Genomic DNA, 25,656 nt, shown 5'->3' on the forward strand with positions numbered 1-25,656 from the left:
CATTTCTCAGATTGTGGAATCATTTAAGTTTTGTTTTCCTGCTTGGACATTGGCACCGTCGAGATGTCCATTGTTATAAAATGGCATGGCAAGTTAAAATCTGTATGCAAAATTGTTTTATCATTTAAAGGCAGTGGACACGATTGGTAATTACTCAAAATAATTATCAGCATAAAACCTCACTTGGTAACGAGAAATGGGGAGAGGTTGATAGTATACAACATTGTAAGAAACGGCTCCCTCTTAAGTGAGGTAGTTTTCGAGGAAGAAGTTATTTTCAACGAATTTGATTTAAAGACCTCAAGTGTAGAGTTTGAGGTCTCGAAATCAAGCATATAAAGCACACAACTTTGTGTGACAAGGGTGTTTTTTTATTTAATTCATATCTCACAATTTAGACGACCAATTGAGTTCAAATGTTCACAGGTTTGTTGTTTTATGCATGTGTTTAGATACACTAAGTGAGAGGAGTGGTCTTTGACAGTTACCGATAGTGTCCGCTGTCTTTAAAGAATGATAGCATCAGTTACTTCTGATCAGTAAACAAACAATTTTCACTCATCACGTGACAATTCCAACATAATGAATAATGATACAATTCAAAGTGTCTTTCTGTTTAGCCATGATATTAATCAATGGGAAATGGTGAGTTTTAAAAAAACAACTGATACCAAAGTAAGGTAATTGCGTGTGGTTATTTTCAAGGGATTAAAATGGTAGCGACGAGCTATTAAACTGGCGTTTAAAACCTGCAGGGTCGTTGACGTGCGATAAAGGCCCGAGCCGAATGCGAGGGCTTTTATCGCACGGCTGTTTAACGAGTCACTCTTTTCTTCCCATTCATGCCTGTTTTTGTTAATGAAGTAAGAAAATCTGTTTTCGGATAAGCATTCGAGACAGTTTTCGGATATGCATCTGTGCGCGTACAGTCTTGGTGCAAGACGTTTTTCGTGTTCCTTTCACACAAAGCGCGGTCAACTCACCAACAGCGCCCGCATGAGCCGTAACGAGAAACGTCGTGCATCAATACTAGCGTGTAGTATCCGAAAACAACCGGTTATAAACAGCTCCAGCTGGTTATTATCAACCGTTTAAGCAACCCACGTGACGCGCTCTCCACCAATAGGTAAAGCGAAACTGTAAGAGGTATTTATGAAAAACCAATAAAAGTAGCAACGCCCCCAAAAATGCTCACCAGACTATACTGTGGCAAGCCCAATCACCATGTAGGCCTAACTTGCATAGTCCACGATTTGATTCCTGCTAACTTTTGGTTGAGCCGCATTTCCAAGCAATATTTACAAAAGCTTTAGTTTACAAAAGTTTATTAAAGATTAATAATTGTATAACGGTAAACAACAACACCATCTGCCACGAACACAGAGGGGAAAAAATTCGGTTAACTATTAAATAGTTAACCGAATTTTTCTTGGTAACAAAAACAAATGTTCAAGTTACATTGATCATCGACTGAGTAAATAATTTTAAAATGAAATCCGTAACAAACTTTAACAAACTATTTTTATTAGAATAGAGTTACCAGAGTTTACAAAAGCGTACAAGCTGGTACGGATATTAAAAATTGAAGCTAATACTTTGTAGGTTAAAGTTTTCTGGTTTTTTTTTTTTGTTTTTTTTTAAATAAATCGTGTTTATCGTAATATTTGTCGACTGCGCCCTAGCATATGTTGTACTGCTTTAAATGGAATGTCTGAAGTTAAAACTGTATGCAGAATTGTTTTTATTTTGTAAAGAATGGTTTTATAATTTACTCTTACAGATAAATAGTACTCACCCCTAAGGTTGCATTTTCAATTTTCAAAATAAGAAAAAGAAACAATAAAATAAAATAAATGGGCCTTCGTACGTTGTTAAGTTGTATTGATTCAAAAGAAACGTAGGAGTCCGCAGTTACAAGCAACCCCTTTCAGATCATTTTGACAATACGCTTTTCCTACAGTTCACTCTTGAGAAATTCGAGACCAAACTGATACCATCATCCAACTGTCGGTTTTCGAATCCCTACAACCTTTCCAGTATCTCGTGTTCATACTTCGATTTTATGACGAGAATATCAAAGTGGTTTATCAGATTTATTGTTTACGGTTCTTACATGAACCGTTGTCTACTCCTAGTATTGTATGTTTGCATTCTGAGTGGATATTTTTAAAACTCAGGAAACTTTAGTACTTTTGATAATGATATTATGATTAATAGTAATGTTATGTATATTTCTGCTAAAAGAGCAATATCTCTGAATGGTATTCACCACCCCTTTTCGTTTGGGTAACCGGGTTAAGAATTACTTCTGGCTTGAAATGACATGAGATCGAATATGACCCAATTGATATAACCGCCACAGCGAAAATAGTATTCATTTGCGAAAATAGAACACAACATTTGTATTAAAGGCTTAAAGGTGGGTTATTTTATTTATATGTTGAGATACACCAAGTGAGAAGATTGGTCTCTGACAATTACCATTAAGTGATCGGTACGTTGTAAAAAAAAAGTAATGTTTTGTCCATGTGGCAGATTATTCGCATTCTTGAGGTTTATGAAGGTTAACTATGAGTGTTAAACTTTAGAAGTTGCAAATTACCTTATCACCAATTATAATTGTACATTTTACGACCATAACGTCATCGACACTCACACGCGATGCAAGATCTTAACCGAGTGTTTATCAGCCACGATGAGGCCACCGGTCGGAGAAAAAGTCATACCTATAGGAAAGAGCAAGCCACGACCTACACAGCCGATGTGCCCACCTGATGCGTCGTAGTGATGTATCTCACCGGTTCCCTCCGTATCGTCAAGAATAGATACATATATATCCCCAGCATCATCACAACACACTCCATTAGGCTTTACAGGTTTGCCGTCATACGAGATGCTGATATTGAAAACCTCGTTTCCCATGAAATCCAGACAAACTAGTTTCATCTCATAGGGGTTTGTAAAGATCAGTCGTTCCTTGCTGTTAACAGATAGAAAGCTTGGACTGCCGATGTCGCCAATAGCATCATGATGTATTGTGGAAATGGTGGATCCATCCTTGTTATGAAGAGATATTACCTTTCTCTCACAGTCATACAATGCAATACGATCTTTCTTGTCAACAGCAATACCAGCGAGTAAACTCTTTGACTGCCCCTCGACTTGATTCCGTGAGGGTCTGAACTGTCGAATATATCGCAGTTCGCTATCATAAACCTTTACATCCTGTCCGTCAGGAACCAGAAGCAGGTCATCAAAGGTCACCGCAACGCCGGCAGGGTCTTCTAGCTGTCCATCTTGTGTTCTACTTTGCACACCTTTAGATTTGAAATTACCCTCGGATGTAAATGTGAGCAATACATGTCTTAGTGCATCAGCAACGACAATGTCACCGTTGCTAAAACAAGCAGCATTCGCTGTCCCTTTGAACTCCCCATCAACTGTCTCGTCATCACTAAACTCTGTCTTCAACTCCCACTTCTCTTCATCTAGTATTTCACCGATATCCGCATCAGTGACGACATCATGACCTTTGAACCCGATGAATGACTTGCTATGCTGCACTGTTTGAAACTTGAGCTCATTGTGGAATGTCAAGTTGTGCATAACCTTTGGCTTGAGGTCCATCAGCTCAAAGTCATCAGCATGTTGCATCAAGTCGTTGACTGAAGCTACGATCTGCTCTGCACGGCTCATCTTATCGCTATTGCTGATCTGTATGCTGCCAAATTCCTCACCTCTTTCTTGACCGATTTGAGTTATTCTGTCTTGAAAGAGGCGAGATGCTTTCCTGATTTTTGCAACTTCCTCTTTCTCCTTGGCCACAATATCTCGAAGAGCCCGGTCGACCATGAGCTGTAATCTATGCTGTGAGTGTTTGATAGAGTTATCCACTTTTTGAAATTGCTTGCGACATTCATCAAACTTCATCAAAGCCTCTTCAACAGCTAGACGATACGATCGAATGGAATCATTGATTTCAGAAAGGTTGTGGTCTGACGATCGGTGATCGAGCACCGCACATTTAGGACACACGAGTAAATCACACGTTTCACAGTAAAAACAAAGTTCCTGGTCAGTGTGTTTCCGGCATTTTGGAGAGCAAGTTTGTTTCTGGTCTCTGGATCCTTCATTTGACGACCCGGCTGCATTAACGACTCGATGATGCCTGTTCAATTTTATTTTGGCGTGGTATTCCAAACAAATCTTGCAACATTTCGCATCACAGTCAATACACCGTGAGACGGCTTCAAGACCTTCGTCGCATCCTTCGCAAATCGATACAAGAGGGTTAGGCCTAATGTCCTCTCCGGGACCATCCGGATTGATGACGTCATCAATAAGCGAGCTCAAGAGAAAGCAGTTGAGAAGAGCCGATGGTCCCTTATCTGGGATTGAAGTTTTCTCTCTACACACTGGGCAAGTGATGAAGTCCGTCTTTGGATCCTGTTTGTCTACAAGTTCCTGAAGACATTTTAGGCAGAAGCTGTGCTGGCAGTCCAGGATTTTCGGATCGATGAACCGAGCCAAGCAGATTGGGCATTCGATGTGTACATGTCTAATCTTGCAAGTGGTCTCAGTGTGAAGAGCAGCTTCGGCCATCTTGGTGAGACTGGGCTGTCCTGTTATACGAATACAAACAAATGTTTCATTTTCATTAAATCATCCAGTCAATGACTTTTGGACACTTGGTGGCAGCAGACTTACTAGGTGTAGAGCAGTGATATATGTTATAATGACTGGAGAGCGGACGCCATTTGAAAACACCAACCAATCCTGTTTTTTAGCCGACATTATTTAGCAAAGTGCCTGCCCGTGTGGCAATAAACTGCAATAACATATACTAACATGTTTGTGGAAAGAAATTCCATCTATTGTTCGCGATTGTTTGTTTTATAAGATTTTAAGGCTAAAAAAACTTTTTGTTTTTAATGTACCTACAGCGGGTGAAGAAATAAAAAAACACTGGTGAAACAAAACAAAAACAAACTTTCATTGTATGATACAATAAATCGTTGAATTAAATTCCATCATCAAACCCCCAAATATTAACAAACTGTCTTATTTTATTATGTAAGTTTGATATGTATAATTAATTCGATATTGTTACCATTATTTCTTGATCTACTTTGCGAACCCAACATAGCATGTCTGCCTTTATATAAATCTATGCTTTGCAAATGGGAGAAAACAATTGTCCACATTCTTCAAAGCGTTCCGCCGACGTTGCTCTAAAAAATATATCAACATACCATTTTCAGTACAGTGGATTGGTAATTTTGTCGTCCAAATAGTTGCTAACAATAATGTTTGCCTCTTTGAATGAATTGTAATCGTTTGGAATATGTAGGTATTTTTTTGTTTTACTCCTAGTTTGGATAACTCTATAAAACTACATGTACACATTTCATTTCAAAATGTGGTATTGTTTCTGATTATTGCCTAAGATTTGTAGCAGTTATATCCACGCAAGGAGAATAATTTACCATTGGAACGCATAACATGAAAAACGTGTCTGTCAGTACCAAATATAAATATTGTTAGGATAAAAATTGCAATGTGATTTGTTTCATAATTGAAGTACTTCAGAGTGAAAAATTCTTCTAAAATACACCATACTAACCAAAGCTGTATTACATATATTTCAAGTAATATTGCAATGTAATTGATATTCAGTCTTTACTAAACGTATATAAAAGGACACATTTACTTTGTTAAACAAACAAGCAGTAACAATGTTTAGCATCAACATTTAAACGGTTAATGTTTCCACAGTAAACTTGCATCCATCATTTACACATACCCGAGTCAGCGTTGTTGGTTTTTAGGGTCAATCTGGTCAGCATTTATCTAAGTTTGGATTTGGGAATGTTGCCTCAATCATTCGTCTCACCGACTATGTAGGTTGTGACCAAGGAGGACCAAAACCACATTAAGGGTAGTGTGGCAGTATATATGCACATGGGTGACATGATTGGCTTGTGCGTAAAGCGCTCGCCTCTCACCAAGGTGACCCCCGGGTTCGATTCGGCTCGGGGAAAAAAAATCGATATTGGCTGTGCTCCGTGGCCATAACGAGTTGATGTGGCTGGCAGCCAGATGCGCCATTGCATGCCTGCTTCTAGAACACGTTGTAGCCGCGTCCTTCGCAATTCAGCTCTAAGCTGCGAGTAAGGATGATCAGCCCGCCCCCCCCCAAAAAAAAAAAAAAAATAAATAAATAAATAAAATAAAATACTGGTTCTTATGTACTAAATCATGATCACATAGTTCACAATGTCCGTGCTGTCATTTAGGACAGCAAATACCCTAATGAAACACAGTCTTACCTGTAGCTGTAGATGCCACTTTAATTAACACACTTAACAAAGTTGATCTTCTTTGCTTAACTCACTGATAGCCGGCAAACAAAATACAAAATGACATTGGAATGGGACAACAACAGTTACATATACAGTGCATATATCGGCCAAACGCCCTTGCACAATGGTAGTTTCACACCGCTGGAAAAACCCAATTGCAAACCCTATTTGCATATGAAAGTACAGTGCGTAGGCTTACATGTTTGGATAAACACTCATGCGCAACTGGAAAAACACACTAATATTTGTAGCGTCCAATGGTACCAGGATTGGTAGTGCGTGATAATGTTTCCATTTGACATCAACTGATTCGACAGTCAATTTAACATTTGATCCCAACATAAACCATATGCAAAACGATGCAAGTGTAAACTATACAAACATGTACTTCCGTATTTGGTATTGAACAACGTACGAAAACAATCAGATGATGATTGTTTAATGTCATGTTATCGACAAATCAGGGGTCGATTTCACAAAAAGTTAGGACTAGTCCAAACTTAGGACTAGTCTTAGGAGATACTAAAAACGTATGGCTAGTCTTAACTCATTGTGAAATCCACGCCTCTTTTAACAATCGAAGTGTTTTACAGTATATTAAAGATTGCCCTCAATAAAAGTAAAACATTTTCAGTCATCAAAAATACAACACATTAGAGAATGGAGAGGCAAAGAGAGCCTGCCAAATTGGAAAGACTTAAAAAAAAGAAAAGAAAAAAAAGAATATACGTCACACATCACAACATCATAAACTGTATATGCATGACCATGACATTCCCTGAAACGGACAAAAGACTGGGTATTTGTATACAGCATTGTTGTTATGCAAAAACTGTTCACACTTGACTGGCGAAAATATAGGTACAGTCCTGTCGTGTTTGTAGTTCATGGTAAATGAACAAAATAACAAACGGAGTCAACTTTCTGTTTTATTTGATGATTGTTCTTTAATCAGAGTTTAATCAGTTCAGTATAACCAGGAAGGTAAATCAGGAATTGTTGATTGCTAGAATTCAGGCTAATTGGATCACTTGGTATGAATGCTGGGCATTTACATGTAGTTCAGTAGGTGGATGTAGTAAGTTTCATTCATTTATTTAAGAAAAGATAGGGATTAGGAAATTAATACTGCAAAACAACTAATAAGAGCGATTGGCAGATAATTGGAAAGGGCGACAATAAATTATTCCCATATTTGATTCACGTATCAAAATGACGTATATTATTTCCGACAACTAGAAATTTGGGACTGGTTTTGGCTGGAAATACACGATAACTACACAATAGTATGAACAATCTTTATCAATTCTAATAAACAATTACAGACTGGGTTTTATCAAAACATATGTATATTAACTAATGAGTTAACTTTGATTGGGGAAAAACTCACCATCCGATTTTAACCTAGTCTAAACTGCACGCGAGAGCAACTTTTCGGCGCCCTCACGCATGCTGAAAACGTGAGGTTTTTACAAAACAATTGCCCGACATTCACGTTCATTAACCTGGCAAATCTGAAACCACCAATTGTCCAGAAATTCCCTCATTATGCACATATATCATAGAGGAAAACTAATTACATAGGTAACAATATGTACTGTCCCATTATACTTGGTAGGAACCTACCATCCCAATAGCAAGCAGCCTGGGGGACTCCTCCTAGATTTCTGCAACAGTTCTCTCCTTATCCTTCACCCATTCTGCCCTGTGCTTTGATTTCAATGACATGTACTCGTTGACTTTGGTAGAAGGTGCACAGTTGTCCTTTAGCCACTGAACCTTTTCAAGTACATCTTCAGCTGTCTCTTGCTTCTCTTTGGGTTCATCAGGAGTTGCTGCACTTGCAGTAACTTAATAAATACAAACACATCAATATTATTTTAACCTCCAGATAATCTACTTTAAATAATATTCATTTAATCCCTTTGTTATATCGATTCATTAAGAGTCAGTTCAGGTAAATAATTGACATAGTTGCTCACGGTCAAAAAATGTTTTTTTTTTTTTTAACTTTGTGGGTGGAAGGGCCTTGGGGTGCAAATAAACAAAATTGCATTTTCAATTCTATATATAGCCCGTTGCCATGGTTACGGCTCATTTTGTTTTTTGGTCATTTTAGGCCGATTTTAGGGTTTGAAAAACTGGTTTTTAGCTCGTATTTACAACTCCACTCCACCAAAATGCAACATTATTTCAAAAAACCTTTTATATCACTACAAAGTATCATCCTTGGCCTTCCTTGAGAAAACAAATTATTGCTTTAAATATCACCCTTGTGCTATTTTTGAATCATGCATTACAGTATGTTTTTAGAACTTGCAAAATCGACATCTTTACCCTATTTTTGGACCCCAAAATGTCAACTTGCCAGTGGTCTCAGAAAATTTTCCTTTCGGCTGTGATTAGGGCCAACATTTGTCTTTCCATATCTGGTGTCAAAAACTTTGGCAATTGTATCCTGTTGTGACAGTACTGCCTCAAAACTAGACTTTTTTCCCAAAAACGTGAACAAAATCCTTTTTAAGGGTCTTTTCACATAATATCGACATACGTGTCCACGGTAAAAAAAAAGAATATTTTGGTGGGGTTGAGTTGTAAATATGAGCTAAAAACCAGTTTTTCAGAACCCCAAATCGGCCTAAAATGGCCAAAAAACAAAATGAGCCGTAACCATGGCAACGGGCTATATATATAATTGAAAATGCAATTTTGTTTACTTGCACCCCAAGGCCCTTCCACCCACAAAGTATATAAGCAAAAATTCATTTTTTGACCGTGAGCAACTATGTCAATTATTTACCTGAACTGACTCTTAAGCACTCTTCTCTTAACAGCTCCATCCAAAGCTTCCATATCTATTGCATTGTCTGTGAGGAAAATGAATAAAACATAACATACTAAATGTTCTACCAAGAATGTTTTACTATTTTACACAAATATAAATACATAAAGAAAAATTTTCTCAAGTGCTGGGTTGATGAAAACTGCTGCGTAAGTAATATGTGTCTTGTTCTTTTCAAACCTCAAAAACTCCTCTTCCAAAACAATGTTTTTGTTGTGGACTATAACATGTCTTAGTGATTTAATGTAATTGTTCTAATTTAGTATGAGGCATGTAAACTTAAAATTTACCAAAGGGATCATCTGACACACTGGTACACAGACATTATATTAACTTTGTGCTGTCAATGGTGCCTAGTAAGTCCTAAATTGTAAATCATTTAACCATTTAAAATTGTAAGAAATATATTTAAAAAACACAAAGTCTCAATGACCATGTTGACTTGGAACTAGACTAACAATTTTCTAGGTAGGCGCTACGATTTTTGAGTCCCAAAATACAGTCACTGCCCATGATCAGAAAGCCACAGTAAAAATAATGTATGTGCACACAGTGCAAAACTGCAAGTTTATGTACAAAAACTACAAGAAAACCAGTGGCAACATATATAGTGCCAACGTATTTACTGCTAAGTGAAACAAACACTACACATAAGACAATTTAAAAACAAGGACAGTTTGTTAAAAGTAAAGTTCAACCTGAAGTTGCACAAAAATTAGATGGCATGCAAGGTTTGTTCGCCCAACGAGTAATACTTTTGCAGGAACCCTGCTCAAAAGTTGGGCATGATTTAATTTGGCATATTTAAATTAAAATTCAACTTAAATTTGCTTAAATAACATGTCATGCAATGTTTGTTTGCCCACTAGTATTACTTTTGCAGGAACCCTACTCATGATGGGTTGGGCATGATGGGTGTTGACATTGCCCAAATTTTATTAAAAAAATATCGCTCTCAAACATTGGGTAATACGCATACTACAATAGCCCAACTAATGGTAGAAACCAGGCCTTTTGCCTAAAAGTTGAACGTTAGTCTGTTAAACGTTGCTCAAAAGTTGGATAGTCAGGCTTAAACGAACACGTTTCCTTGGATCGGTCGAGTTGGTCTTTGAAAAACGTTTGAAACCGTTTTTTATAAAATGCATATGTGTAGAAAAATGTTGTAAAAGTATAATACAATGATCCACACAAACGTGTCTCGAAAATGCACGGTTTTCATTTTACCTCGTCGACTAACACGGTCGGCCATTTATGGGAGTCAAATTTTTGACTCCCATAAATGGCCGACCGTGTTGGTTCGCACAGTAAAAGGAAACCACGCAACTTCGAGGCAAACTTGTGTGGATCATTGTATTCTACTTTTAAAACATCTTTACAACCATATGCATTTTATAAAAACCGGTTAGAAACGCTTTTTATATACCTACTCGTCCGATCCAAGGCAACGTGTTCATTTAACTTAAGTAAGGGCAAATTGTCTGCTGGAAATTTTAACAACCATGACACAATTTTTTAAATGAAAAAAAAAAAAAAAAAAAAAAAAAAAAGGAAGAAAGTAAACAAAGAAAACATACACATACAAACGAACCAAATATTCACAGACAAACGAGACAAAAACGACACACCATATTTTTAAGAACCAATTTGGCCAAAAAACACCTTGTTTTGACTTACTTTAATCTTACTTTACCCATACGCCTAGGGCAGGCTAGGCCTACTCGACTCACGAGTTAACTGTCAGTGTCACACACACGATGTGATGTAGTGTGAACCAAGTTTAACGTTTTTATTTCTAAATAATAGCGTACGATCTTGTTATCTCCATTGTCGTGATTGTTATATTCATTGTGAGTATTACCTGAGAATGTCTGCTACAGCTCGTCGAGCCCATTGATGAATATTCTCTTCAAGCATGTCAAGCGTGTTGCACTCCGCCATGATGATTGCTCAAAGTTTCTCCATATAATTCCACCTCGTCATCACCTCCACTTCGGACTTACATGAGATTACACTTTCCATCGGAGTAATAAGTCACAGTTGAGAGAACATGAAATGATGTTCCTGGTAGAAATGCCCCACCACGCCCAGTGCTCCCCAATACATTTTTCTGTGCCGGAGTATGTTCATCGAATTTCTATACTTCGTACAATTACGGGTATATGTTGGCACTTTGCACCATGGACAACTACGACGAACCAGATCTCCTTGAGTTGATGGCTGGCCCATCGGGTGCAATTGATACCCAGGAAGACCCGGGATTGGGACAAGATGACAATTCATCAATTGGCTTAGTTTCGGGCAAACCGAAAGTTAAAAGCCGAAAGCCTAAGCACTCAACGGTCCCGTCATCAGACACGGTTTCCCGGCAAGAATTTGCGGATGTTTCAGGGAAACTTGCATGTATGGCCGAAGCCATCGAAAACATGCAAACAGTGATTTTCAGTCGACCCGCCAAGCGGCCTAGACTGTCATCAGATTCAGAATCTGATACGGAGAGTGTCTCAAAGGCCATAGACGAGCTCCTTCAAGAGAGCCAGCAGGGGTCAACAACCTTATGCCAAGATGACCAGTTGTTGGACATTTTTGAACAACTATATACAGAGGATGCACCGACTGCCGATGCAGTCAATGACAAATTGGCTAAGGTAGTGGATAAAATGGTCCGCCATAAATTGCCGGAGGACAAGGCCGTGGAAAAGCTCAAGACCATCCAAAGACCGACCAACGTCAAAAATTTGGAGTGCACTCGGGTTAACCCCGAGATATGGAGCTCACTAAAGCCAAAGACTCGCTCTCAGGACATAAAATTCCAGAAGGTGCGACAGGCACTTCTTAAAGGAATTATACCCGTAGTTGGGGTAATAAACTCACTTATGTCCAGACCCGCTGCTACTGACCCGCCCACTCAGGTAAACCCTGATTTCAAGGTTGAAATCACCAAGCTATTGGATGCGGTGGCCATTATTGGACACGCCAACCAGGAACTGAATGTGCGAAGACGGGATTTGATTAAGCCCGATCTTAACAAACAATTTTCTGGTCTTTGCTCGCCACCTGTGCCCGTCACAGGGTTTTTACTTGGTGATGACTTGCCCCAACAGTGCAAGGACATACAGCAGACCAACAAAAGTGGGAACAAAGTTGGCTGGTCAACTTTCAGAGGAAACGACAAACATGATCGGAAACGACCCATGCACAACCACAGGGGTAATTCGACCTACACCAGCCAATTCAGAAGAGGTGGTCATTTAAACTATCAGCGCCACAACAGACACCTTGACACTCGGTGGAATGCCAAGCCACGACAAGATGTGGAAACAGCAAAGTAATTCGGCATGTCCCTACAAGTACAACCACACTGGTACGTACAACATGCATTAAATCTAGCAAAACTGCAGGTAGATTAGCACAATTTGTTACAAAATGGCAAGAAATAACTTCAGATAAGTGGGTTCTAGATACTATAAAGCACTATGAAAAAGAATTTGGGAAACGACCCTTTCAATCGTTCCCCCCTAAACAAATTAAATTTGTTCCCAATGAAGTTGAAATTATCTCGAAAGAAATTGATAAACTGCTCCAAAAGGGAGCAATTACACATGCTACCCATGAATATGGTGAGTTTGTATCAAACATTTTCATCCGTCCAAAGAAAGACGGGACTTTTCGCCCAATTATCAACCTTCGCCAGTTGAATAAATCAGTGGCCTATGTCCATTTTAAAATGGAAACAATTCATTTTGCACTGCAATTTATCCGACCACACTGCTTTATGGCATCAATTGATCTTAAAGATGCGTACTTCACAGTACCGATTGCCAAAACCACCGCAAATATTTGCGTTTTATGTGGCAGAACAAATTGTTCGAATTTACCTGTCTGCCTTTCGGTTTAGCTTGTGCACCAAGGGTATTTACAAAGATAATGAAACCTTTGAGACTAATGGGACACGAATCTTGTGACTACATTGACGACGCTTTGTTGATAGGTGCAACAAAAGAAGAGTGCATAACCAATGTTAAAGCTCGAGTTGCCCTCACCCAAGAGTTAGGATTTATAGTCAATACTGGGAAATCTGTCATGAAACCCATGAAGACCATTGTGTTTTGGGGTTTTACAATAAATTCAGAAAACATGACAATTGCTATTCCTCCAGCAAAAAAGAGGAAAATTGAAGCGGCTATTCATAACATTATTGCTGCCAAAATTAGGGACGTTGCCCAAGTAGTGGGCTTTTTAGTCTCTTGTGATATTGCCGTACCGTACGGTACATTATTCAGAAGATCTGTTAGTGATCATTCGTTTTACACGTTCAAAGCACCGTAGCACGTCCAGATCTTGCCAATGCCCAATTACAAACTGTATACTGAAGGCTCCACCCTACTCGGACCGTTGTCTTTGTTAAACGATATACATATTCATGTTATGTTCAATATAGAGCAGGAGAGCTTGAGGCAAGTGTAATCCCCAGGAAAATTCTCTTATTGTCTGCTCCTTGAAAAGCATGCAGGTAGCGGACAATCACTCATAAGGTAGTGCTAGCATTCACTATATAGGAATGATTTACTAAGAATTGCTGTTGTCCACTAGTGCCCGGCCAAATATAACCAAAGGTAAAGGCGAAAAGGGGCACATTTTTTATTTTATTTTTTTTGAAGTACCCTCTTAAACTATTTTGCAAAGAAATGCATGTTAATAAGGGGCTGGGTGAAGCATGTTGGGTGTCACTGTGGCCGAATAACATAAGGATTTATTTATAACTGTTAAAGCTGATACTCCAGCGTCCTTTACTTACTGTTATTATGTGCAAACACAAAAACACGATATTCATATCACTCGGGTGTTGGATTGAAACTCCAAAATCCAGTAGGGATCACACAAAGTAGGGTTTAAAAAGAAATGGAAAAAAATATATAATATTGTAAGTGACCAACTAATCTTATTTGAATGTGAACAGCAGACCTGAATATCATTACAGACGAACGTAATCTTATTTGAATGTGAACAGCAGTCCTGAATATCATTACAGATGAACGTTATCTTATTTGAATGTAAACAGCAGTCCTGAATATCATTACAGATGAACGTTATATCATTTGAATGTAAACAGCAGTCCTGAATATCATTACAGATGAACGTAATCTTATTTGAATGTGAACAGCAGTCCTGAATATCATTACAGATGAACGTTATCTTATTTGAATGTGAACAGCAGTCCTGAATATCATTACAGATGAACGTTAAATCATTTGAATGTAAACAGCAGTCCTGAATATCATTACAGACGAACGTAATCTTATTTGAATGTGAACAGCAGACTTTTTCTTTACAAGTTGAGCACACCTACATTGTTAGACTCAACTGACCAACCAAAGGGACTTTCACATGTTGTATTGGGCTCACAAATAGTGGTATTATACTGTATAGGCTATTGTTGCATTTTTTTTACACACACTGCTGGCTCAGTAAATCTTTCCTCTATAGTGAATGCTAACACTACACTGTCTTGTGAGTGATTGTCCGCTACCTGCATGCTTTTCAAGGAGCAGACAATAAGAGAATTTTCCTGGGGCTTACACATGCCTCCAGCTCTCCTGCTCTATATTGAACATAACATGAATATGTATATCGTTTAACAAAGACAACGGTCCGAGTAGGGTGGAGCCTTCAGTATCCAGCTTGTGATTGGGCATTGGCAATATCTGGACGTGCTACGGTGCTTTGAACGTGTAAAACGAATGATCACTAGTGAATCTGAGAAAAACGCAGCATTGACTGCAAACCATGAGGATTTTGATGCAAGAATGTCATTGTCTGACCAAGCTAAGGCAGACTTAAACTGGTGGCTTACTAACCTACAGTATGCTAGTGCCCCCATTCACAGAAACAAGCCCGATTTCATTGTTGAAACTGACGCGTCCCTCAATGGCTGGGGTGCGAATTGCAATGGGCATATGTTAGGTGGACAGTGGTCAGCTGAAGAAGCGACATGGCATATTAACTACCTTGAGCTTAAAGCTTGCTTTTTTTGCCTTACAGTCCCTTTTCAGTAACCATAAGGACATTCACGTGCACCTTAAATCGGACAATACAACTGCCGTGTCATACATAAAGTTTTTTGGCGGCACACACTACGTTCAGTTAAATGAACTGGCCAGGGAAATCTGGCTTTGGTGTTTGAATAGGAAAATATGGCTGTCCGTTTCATTCTTGCCGGGTATTGAAAATGTGAGTGCTGATTTTGCATCACGTCACTCCCGTGAAGATATCGAATGGAAGTTACACCCAGAAGTTTTCCGGAAGATTATCGATATCTTTATGACGCCAAATATTGACATGTTTGCGTCAAGATTGAACCATCAGATTCAACCTTATGTATCGTGGAAACCTGACCCAAACGCATTTTTCAATGATGCATTCACGCTAGACTGGACGAACTATAAGGTCTACGCGTTTCCCCCGTTCTGCCTTATTGGGAAAGTATTGACAAAGATCGAATATGAGGAGTCAACAGCCATACTTGTTGCTCCACTTTGGCATACACAAGCATGGTTTCCTAAGATGCTTAAACTGTTGGTGAACAAACCAATTATTTTGCCAAAAAGAACTAATTTACTCTCACTCCCTTCCTCAGGTAGACTACACCCATTGCGAGATCGGCTGCAACTGATGGCATGCCATTTGTCAGGGAAAACTTACAGAGCCAGGGAATTTCGCAGCACGCTGCCGACATTATTATCTCATCCTGGCGGACTTCAACCAAGAAGTCTTACCGATCAGCGATCCAAAAATGGGTTCTGTTCTGTGCTCGAACAAAGAGTGTTCCACTTCGAGCGACTGTAGCGGTGATCCTAGACTGCTTAACAGAGGAATTTGACAAGGGTAGTAGTTACAGCACACTGAACACACTACGTAGTGCATTGTCAGCAATACTAGCCCCTATAGATGGGACACCAATTGGGTCTGTCCCCCTGATAAAAAGGTTCATGACAGGTGTCTTCAACATGAGACCTGCAATACCCAGATATACTTGTACATGGGACGTTAATACTGTGTTACAATACTTAACAAATTTGGGTCCGTCTAATAAGTTGTTCTTAAAAGAACTCACTATGAAGCTGGTTATGCTTGTTGCATTGATTTCAGGACAAAGATGTCAAACTTTGTCGCTACTTAATTTAGACGACGCTGAAGTTACAGCTACAAAAATTATCTGTGTTGTATCTAAGTTGACGAAAACCAGCAAGATTGGCAAACAGCCTGTTAGTTTGGTGTTACCGAGGTATCCTCATGATGACTAACTTTGTGTCATGACGACGCTAAAACAGTATTTAATTAAGACGAAATCCCTAAGGGGTAAACAACGGTGTTTGTTTGTAAGCTATGCATCACCCCACAAACAAGTAAGGTCAGAGACAATCTCTCGCTGGATAAAGAACACGTTGCATAAGGCTGGCATCGACACAGCCAAGTTCACAGCACATAGTACTCGATCTGCTGCATGCAGTGCTGCTTTTAAGAATGGAGTACCACTGAACATTATTTTAAGTACTGGCCATTGGGCGAGAAGTAGTACTTTTGCTAAATTTTATAACAAACCAGTAGGGCAAACAGATCACAGCTTTGCAAACGCAGTTTTGGCTGGTACAACCAAGTAGGTTGGTCGTTTCTTAAGAAATGAAAATGTAATTTGTTATATTAATGCACGATTTTCTCTTGCTTATTATGTTTACAACAGTTAAAGAGTTCAGAGCTATAGAACGTTGAATAAATTGTGATAAAACCATCAAGTCGTATACATAATCATGTTTTTTATTGCATGTTGCCCGTCTCTGTGCTCTAAAATCTCATGTAAGTCCGAAGTGGAGGTGATGACGAGGTGGAATTCTAAAATTAAACGAATAGAATGAAGTTTAATTGGAATTCTACTGAGTCTATCACCGACACTGAAGGACTTACATTCCCTCCACATAGGTTGCAACTTCAATTAGTTGACCCACCCCATTTTCGCCGGGCACAATGTTCCTTGGTGAAAAATGTATTGGGGAGCACTGGGCGTGGTGGGGCATTTATGCCAGGAACATCTTTTCATGTTCTCTCAACTGTGACTAACTACTCCGGTGGAAAGTGTAATCTCATGTAAGTCCTTCAGTGTCGGTGATAGACTCAGTAGAATTCCAATTAAACTTCATTCTATTCGTTTAATTTTAGAATTATGCGCGAACATGACATCGTGACTGTAGCCCTGACGTCACACTTAGATGACAGGGGACTCAATCATGTCAAAGTAACCAACTGGTGGGCTTATGGCTGATTTTATACCCAACATCTAGTAAGCCGATTGAAGCAAGCACTATGCACACTTTTGTTGTGTAAAGATTACCAAACTTTAATGACTCAATTTCGTACGAACATTGGCCAAGCCTTACCTTACCCAACAGAAAAGTTGACCATTAAATGTGTTTAAAAATGACCAAAATATGTTGGAATAGTTTTACCCAACACCCAATTTCCCATTTTGTTTACAGTGTACTAAGCGCGAATTCATGAATGGGAATAAAAGAGGAGTGACTCGTTCTTAAACGTCAGTTTAAAACCTTGCAGGTCGTTGCCGTGCACTTAAGGCCATCACACGGCAATTCGACCCTGCCGGTTTTAAACGGCAGTGTAAAAAACCGTCGCTGCCCTTGTTTTGACCGGATATAGCGGATTATTGTAGTTGTGGTAATTTGTTGGGTATATATTCACATTATTGGATGATGTGTTATTGAGAGTGTAGCGTTACAAATAGTTCAGAGTTTAAATTATCCCGCGGTCGAATACTAAAAAAATGTTTTACAATGAAAATGTCTGATTTCGATTGTCTGGAAAGTTCGTGGCTCAAGTCTAAATCCCGGACGATGTTGTGTAAGGTTTTTCCAGTACGTGATTGGTCAGTTTGAAACTGTAGGTTAGTATATTAGTTGGACAGTATATTTATATGTTACCTACGTAATTAGTTTCCCTATAAATATGTGTGCATAATGACGGCACTTCTAGACAATTGGTGGTTTCAGACCTACCAGGTTAATGAACGTGAATGTCAGAAAATGGTGTTGTAAAAAGGGCGCCGATGAGTTGCTCTCGCGTGCAGTTTAGACTAGGTTAAAACCGGATGGTGAGTTTTTCCCCAATCAAAGTTAACTTGTTGATTAATCTAATTATGTTTTGATAAAACCAAGTCTGTAATTGTTTATTAGAATTGATAAAGATTGTTATTTATTCATACTATTGTGTAGTTATCGTATATTTCCAGCCAAAACCAGTTCCGAATTTCTAGTTGTCGGAAATAATATACGTCATTTTCATACGTGAATCAAATATGGGAATAATTTATTGTCGCCCTTTCCAATTATCTGCCAATCGCTCTTATTAGTTGTTTTGCATTATTAATTTCCTAATCCCTATCTTTTCTTAATAAATGAATGAATCTTACTACATCCACCTACTGAACTGCATGTAATTGCCCAGCCTTCATACCAAGTGATCCAATTAGCCTGAATTCTACCAATCAACCGTTCCTGATTTACCTTCCTGATTATACTGAACTGATTAAACTCTGATTAAAGAACAATCATCAAATAAGACAGAAAGCTGACTCCGTTGCTTATTTTTTTCATTTACCATGAACTTCAAACATGACAGGACTGTGCTTATATTATTATCGTCAGTCAAGTGTAAACAGTTTTTGCATAACAACAATGCTGTATACAAACACCCAGCATTGTATTCATTTCAAGGAATTTCATGGTCTTGCAAACAGTTCATGATGTTGTGATGTGTGACGTATTTTGTTTTGTTGTTAGTCTTTTCAATGATGCAGGCCTTATTCGCCTCTCCATTCTCTAATTTATTGTATATTAGCTGACTTTTTTCTTTTTACTTTTAAATTTACTGTAAAGCACCTGGATTGTTAAAAGAGGCGAAAACATGAAAATAAACAATCGTCAAAGACCATGCTTCTCACTTGCTGTATCTCAAACCCGTGAAAATTTTAGCTTGATTGGTCGTCGGAGTTGCGAGACAACTATGAAAGAACAAAACACCCTTGTCCCATGAAGTTACGTGCTTTCAGATGTTTGATTTCGGGACCTCAAATTCTAAACTTGAGGTCTCGAAATCAAATTCGTGAAAAACTACTTCTTTCTCGAAAACTACTCCACTTCAGAGGGAGCCGTTTCTCACAATGTTTTATACTACCAACCTCCCCCCATTACTCGTTACCAAGTAAGGTTTTATGCTAATAATTATTTTGACTAATTACCAATAGTGTCCAATGCCTTTAAAATCAGTTGATGTCAAATGGAAACATTATCACGCACTACCAATACTGGTACCATTGGACTCTACAAAATAATATGTGTGCGTTTTTCCAGTTGCGCATGAGTGTTTATCCAAACATGTAAGTCTATACTTTCATATGCAAATAGGGTTTGCATTTGGGTTTTTCCAGCAGTGTGAAACTACCATTGTGCAAGGGCGTTTCCCCGATACATGCACTGTATATGTAAAAGTGGGGTTTGCTAAAGATAGGAACTGTTGTTGTGCCATTTCAATGTCATTTTGTCTTCTGTTTGCCGGCTATCAGTGAGTTAAGCAAAGCAGATCAACTGTACGAAGTGAGTTAATTAAAGTAACATCTACAGCTACAGGTAAGACTGTGTTTCACTTGGGTCTTTGCTGTCCTAAATGACAGCTCGGACATTGTGAACCAAACTGCTCAAAAGAATTCAGGAATTTTTTTGTTCAATCAAGTACTATATTTGTATTATTGATTTCTCTCTTTGTATTAAGTTGTATACAAATGCGAATCTGGAGTGTATTTCTTGAAAATGACACCACATTTGCAAAAATGACATGTTGCTGAAATTGACCACATGAGTGAGACAGAGACAAAGTCACAAATCAATTGTGCCAAAATTAGCATATTTGTGTTACTCTATGAACAAAGAATGACACTGTAATTATTAATCATTACCTATGTATTGTTTAGTACAGATACCGGTAATTTTGGCACATTTGAATTGTGACTTAACCTCATTGTCATTCATGTAACCAATTTAAGCAACATGTCATCATTGCAAAAGTGGTATCATTTTAAAGAGGAACACACCAACTTTGGTTAGTATGGTGTATTTTAGAAGAACTTTTCACTCTGAAGTACTGGTATTATGAAACAAATCATATTGCAATTTTTATCCTAACAATATTTAAATTTGGTACTGACAGACACATTTCTCATGTTATTATTATGCATGGTTTATTTATTAAAACACTGGAATACAGCGGCTAAAAAGCCGAAATGCACAGTTTACAAAATCGTCATTAAAAACATTACTATTAAATTACAAATTTAAATAAAAAATATTGATGTATAAACACACAGGCAACGCATTTGTGACAGAAACACATTAAAGAGACATGTTGCCCCAGATCGGTCGAGTTGATCACCAAAAAGCGCCCGATATCGTCCCCCACTTAAAACTGCATGCGGCCGGATAGACAATTCGAGAGTAGAGCAGAATAATCCACACAAACACCCCCCGAAACTGCACGGTCTTCCCCCACGTCGCGAACAAACACGGTCGGCCACTCCGCGGAGTGAAAATTTTTACTCCGCAAAATGGCAGACCACGCCAGCTCACAACGCATACAAAAAAACAACATACAACCCCGAGGCATGCCTGCACGGACCACCATAGTCTACTCCCAAACCATCCATCCAACCGCAAACCGCAAAGCATTCCATAACAAACGGGTCTCAAACGCCCTCCCAAGACCAACCCGCTCGTCCTAAGGCAACAAATCCCACAAAATGTTATGCGTTCCAATGGTAAATTATTCTCCTTGTGTGGATATAACTGCTACATGTCTTAGGCGATAATCATAAACAATACCATATTTTGAAATGAAATGTATCCAAACTAGGAGTAAAAAATTTAAAATATTACCTACATTTTCCAAACGATTACAATCCATTCAAAGAGGCAAACAAGATTGTTAGCAACTATTTGGACGACAAAATTACCGATCCATTGTACTGAAAATGATATGTTAATATATTTTTTAGAGAAACGTAGGCGGAACACTTTGAAGAGTGTGGACAATTGTTTTCTCCCATTTGCAAAGCATATAGTTATGTATAGGCAGACATGCTATATTGGGTTCGCAAAGTAGATTAATAATTAATGGTTATAATACCGAATTAATTATGAACATAGAACTTACATAATACAGCAAGACAGTTTGTTATTTTTGGGGGTATGATGATTGAATTTAATTCAAAGTGTTATTTTATCTGATAATGAAGTTTGTTTTTGTTTTATTTCACCAGTGTTTTTCCATAAAACAAACAATCGTGAACAATAGATGGAAATTCTTTCCATAAACTGGTTAGTATATGTTATTGCAGTTTATTGCCGCACGGGCAGGCAATTTTGATAAAAAAATGTCGGCTAAAAAAAAAAGGACTGTAATGCACAGTTGTTGGTGTTTCCAAATGACGTCCGTGGTGACCTCAATGAACGCACCCAAACCGCTCTCAATAGTCATTATAACATAGATCAATGCTCTGCAACTAGTAAGTCTGCTGCCACCAAGTGTCCAAAAGTCATTAACTGGATGATTTAATGAAAATGACACATTTGTTTTTATTCGTATAACAGGACAGCCAAGTCTCACCAAGATGGCCGAAGCTGCACTTCACACTGAGACCACTTGCAAGATTAGACATGTACACATCGAATGCCCAATCTGCTTGACTCGGTTCATCGATCCGAAAATCCTGGACTGCCAGCACAGCTTCTGCTTAAAATGTCTTCAGGAACTTTTAGACAAACATGATCCAAAGACGCGTTTCATCATTTGTCCAGTGTGTAGAGAGAAAACTTCAATCCCAGCTAAGGGACCATCGGCTCTTCTCAACTGCTTTCTTTTGAACTCGCTTACTGATGACGTCATCAACCCGAATAGTCCCGAGGTGGACATTAATCCTCTTGTGTCGATTTGCGAAGGATGCGACGAAGGTCTTGATGCCGTCTCACGGTGTGTTGATTGTGATGCGAATTTTTGCAAGATTTGTTTGGAATACCACGCCAAAATAAAATTGAACAGGCATCATCGAGTCGTGAATGCAGCCGGGTCTTCAAATGAAGGATCCAGAGACAAGACAAAAACTTGCCCTACAAAATGCCGGAAACACACTGATCAGGAACTGTGTTTTTACTGTGAAACGTGTGATTTACTCGTGTGTCCTAAATGTGCGGTGCTCGATCACCGATCGTGCGACCACAACCTTTCTGAAATCAATGATTCCATTCGATCGTATCGTCTAGCTGTTGAAGAGGCTTTTATGAAGTTTGATGAATGTCGCAAGCAATTTCAAAAAGTTGATGACTCTATCAAACACTCACAGCAAAGATTACAGACCATGGTAGACCAGGCTCTTCGAGATATTGTGGCTAAGGAGGAAAAGGAAATTGCCAAAATCAGCAAAGCATCTCGCCTCCTTCAAGACAGAATAACTCAAATTGGTCAAGCTAGAGGTGAGGAATTCGCCAGATTACAAATCAGCAATAGCGATAAGATGAGCCGTGCAGAGCAGATCGTAGCTTCAGTCAACGACTTGATGCAACATGCTGATGACTTTGAGCTGCTGGACCTCAAGCCAAAGGTCATGCACAACTTGACATTTCACAAAGAGCTCCAGTTTCAAACAGTGCAACATAGCAAGTCATTCATAGGGTTCAAAGGTCATGATGTCGTCTCTGATGCGGATATCGGTGAAATACTACGGGAAGAGAAGTGGGAGGTGAAGACAGAGTTTGGTAAAGAAGGGGAAGGTGAGGGGGAATTCAAGTTGGCATGGGACGTTGCTTGTTTAAGCAACGATGACATCATCGTTACTGATTTGGAACGGCGGATATTATCAAAATTTACATCGAGTGGTAGTCACAAATCTCAAGGTGTACAAAGTAGAACAGAAGATGGACAACTACAAGACCCTGCCGGTGTTGCGGTGACCTCTGATGACCTGCTTCTGGTTGCTGACGGACAGGATGTAAAGGTTTATGATAGCGAACTGCGATTTATTCGTAAGTTCAGACCATCACGGAATCAAGTCGAGGGGCAGTCAGATAGTATACTCGCTGGTATTGCTGTTGACAAGAAAGATCGTATTGCAGTGGCTGACTGTGAGAGAAAGGTAATATATCTTCATAACAAGGATGGATCCAGCATTTCCATAATACATCATGATGGTATTGGCGTCATCGGCAGTCCAAGGTTTATGTCTGTTAACAGCAAGGAACTACTGATCTTTACAAACCGCGATGAGTCGAAACTAGTTTGTGTGGATTTCATGGGAAACGAGGTGTTCAATATCAGCACCTCCATTGACGGCAAACCTGTAAAGCCTAACGATGTGTGTTGTGATGGTGCTGGGGATATATATGCGTGTATCTTTTGCGATGATGGTGATGGTGATGGTGATGATGATGGTGATGGTGATGGTGATGGTGATGGTGATGATGATGGTGATGGTGATGATGATGATGATGGTGATGACTTTTGTGAGATACATCATTACGATCCATCAGGTGAGCACATCGGCTGTGTAGCACGTGGCTTGAACAAACCTCTAGGCATGACTTTTTCTCCAACCGGTGACCTCATCGTGGCTGATTTGAAATCAGTCAAGATATTGCATCGCGTGTGAGTGTAATAACCAAGACGGCACTTACACCCCCACAAGACGCGCTCTCCACCAGTAGGAATAGCGAAACTGTCTGAGGTATTTGTGAATGTTTATTAATTGAAGTAACTGGTGGTGTTATTCCTTACAAGTTTAAAACAAGTTTGCGTACAGTTTTAACTTCAGAGATGTAATTTAAATCATTGAGAACTCTAGGGTGCCTCCTTCACACGTGTTTAAAATACTCTAAACCACACATTTTCAGCTTCAATTTGTAATACACGCAAGCATTTGTAAACCAATGTAAGCATTAACAAACAAACTTGTAGACTGCTCATTTGAGTAATCTGGGAGGTTTTGATTGTTAACCCTAACCATCCCAGGCCTGCCAAAATCACAGATTGTATTGTTGGAATTTGGGTGGTTTAGTACTGTGACAACTGGCTTTGCTGTTAGACTATGAATGGTTGAGTACCAATGAGTCAAGGTACTACTGATGGACTTTGGCTGAGTGTGGAAGGTGGTAGTGTGTAGTTTGCAACAGTGTTGGACTTTGGCTTAGTGTGGAAGGTGGTAGTGTGTAGTTTGTAACAGTGTTGGACTTTGGCTGAGAATTAGGGTATACATGTACACCATGGAATTTACATGGTTCAGTGGGTACGCTTTGACTTCTATTGGGAGGGACTAGTTCAGTGGTTAAGTGCTTTGTTGGGTGCACTTAATTACCATTATCTAAACATTGACAACCTGCTGTTGTAATAAACAAATGATAAAGGCAGCAACCATGGTGATCTAAACCAAGCAATAAAAAACACTGGTCTATGATACAACGCAACGAAACACTCCCGGGAATCTATCCGGATCCCCCCTTCATTGCATACAGAACATACCAAAACATACGAGAACAAATGTTTAGAGCTAAACTAAACCAGAGTCTAACCGACTCAACTTCCCAACAGCTCAGTCATACGTCACATGATTCAGTATTTATTGACGATCCTGATGACACGCTTGACATCCTAGTTTCTCTACTAGATGAACAATTCACCAATGGTCAGGAGTTCACAAATTCACAACCTTCACCCTGAACCTAACGGCCAACACAACCCACAATCTTTCTTTCTCTCTTGAGATTGGAGACATATAAATTCAATCTGAATCACCCACACCGCAACTGAAGAGTGCACGAAAATATTATTGCTATAATTATGAAGGGGATCTGAAAAAAATATCCCCGCGGTCTCACCCCGACCCACACAAACCAATGACGCAACCGTCAGAACGGCTTCCTCGGTTACCCCAAATACATCCACACACCACACACTCTACGGTCAACCCAACTGACAGAGATATATTTAAACTGACATGGGTCCCACCCATACACCTTGCAAACATTTATGTTGAACAAACCTATGGTATCAAGTCAACAGTCTCAAAATGTCACTGAAGTGGACAGCGCCATCAATTATTTACCATGTTGTGAAGAGGAGTCGGCCATGGAGGGAGAAGAAGAGGCTAGGCCTGACGACACAGGAGAGGACGAGGGAGACAGTGGGGATGAATGGGGTGCGGGGCCCGTACAAAAGCCACGACAAAAGCGGAGAAAGAAGACCTTCATCGAGCCCGACTCGGATGACGACCCGGACCCTCCACCTGTATACCAAGAAGACCATGCTCCACACGAGGGAGGCTTTGACGAGAACTCTTGAAGACGTCAA

At 39.2% G+C, this 25,656-nt stretch overlaps 2 protein-coding genes and 2 pseudogenes across 2 annotated transcripts; 3 read left to right on the plus strand and 1 right to left on the minus strand.

Annotated features, from left to right (window-relative positions):
• Window positions 1–1,653: 1,653 nt before the first annotated feature.
• Window positions 1,654–6,403, minus strand: LOC139942586 (uncharacterized). The gene is made up of 2 exons (XM_071939446.1): window positions 6,330–6,403; window positions 1,654–4,622 (listed from the first exon to the last, which is right to left on the minus strand). Exon 2 carries the CDS (start codon window positions 4,600–4,602, stop codon window positions 2,653–2,655), a length of 1,950 nt encoding a protein of 649 aa, XP_071795547.1. The 5' UTR covers window positions 4,603–4,622; window positions 6,330–6,403; the 3' UTR covers window positions 1,654–2,652.
• A 4,874-nt stretch (window positions 6,404–11,277) lies between these two features.
• Window positions 11,278–12,536, plus strand: LOC139942683 (uncharacterized; annotated as a pseudogene).
• A 3,311-nt stretch (window positions 12,537–15,847) lies between these two features.
• Window positions 15,848–16,952, plus strand: LOC139942589 (uncharacterized; annotated as a pseudogene).
• A 2,912-nt stretch (window positions 16,953–19,864) lies between these two features.
• Window positions 19,865–25,242, plus strand: LOC139942587 (uncharacterized). Its single transcript, XM_071939447.1, has 3 exons — window positions 19,865–19,898; window positions 21,912–23,732; window positions 23,817–25,242. Exons 2-3 carry the CDS (start codon window positions 21,932–21,934, stop codon window positions 23,960–23,962), a joined length of 1,947 nt encoding a protein of 648 aa, XP_071795548.1. The 5' UTR covers window positions 19,865–19,898; window positions 21,912–21,931; the 3' UTR covers window positions 23,963–25,242.
• Window positions 25,243–25,656: the final 414 nt, after the last annotated feature.

The sequence above is a fragment of the Asterias amurensis genome, chromosome 10, assembly GCF_032118995.1.
Source record: "Asterias amurensis chromosome 10, ASM3211899v1".
NCBI lineage: Eukaryota > Metazoa > Echinodermata > Asteroidea > Forcipulatida > Asteriidae > Asterias > Asterias amurensis.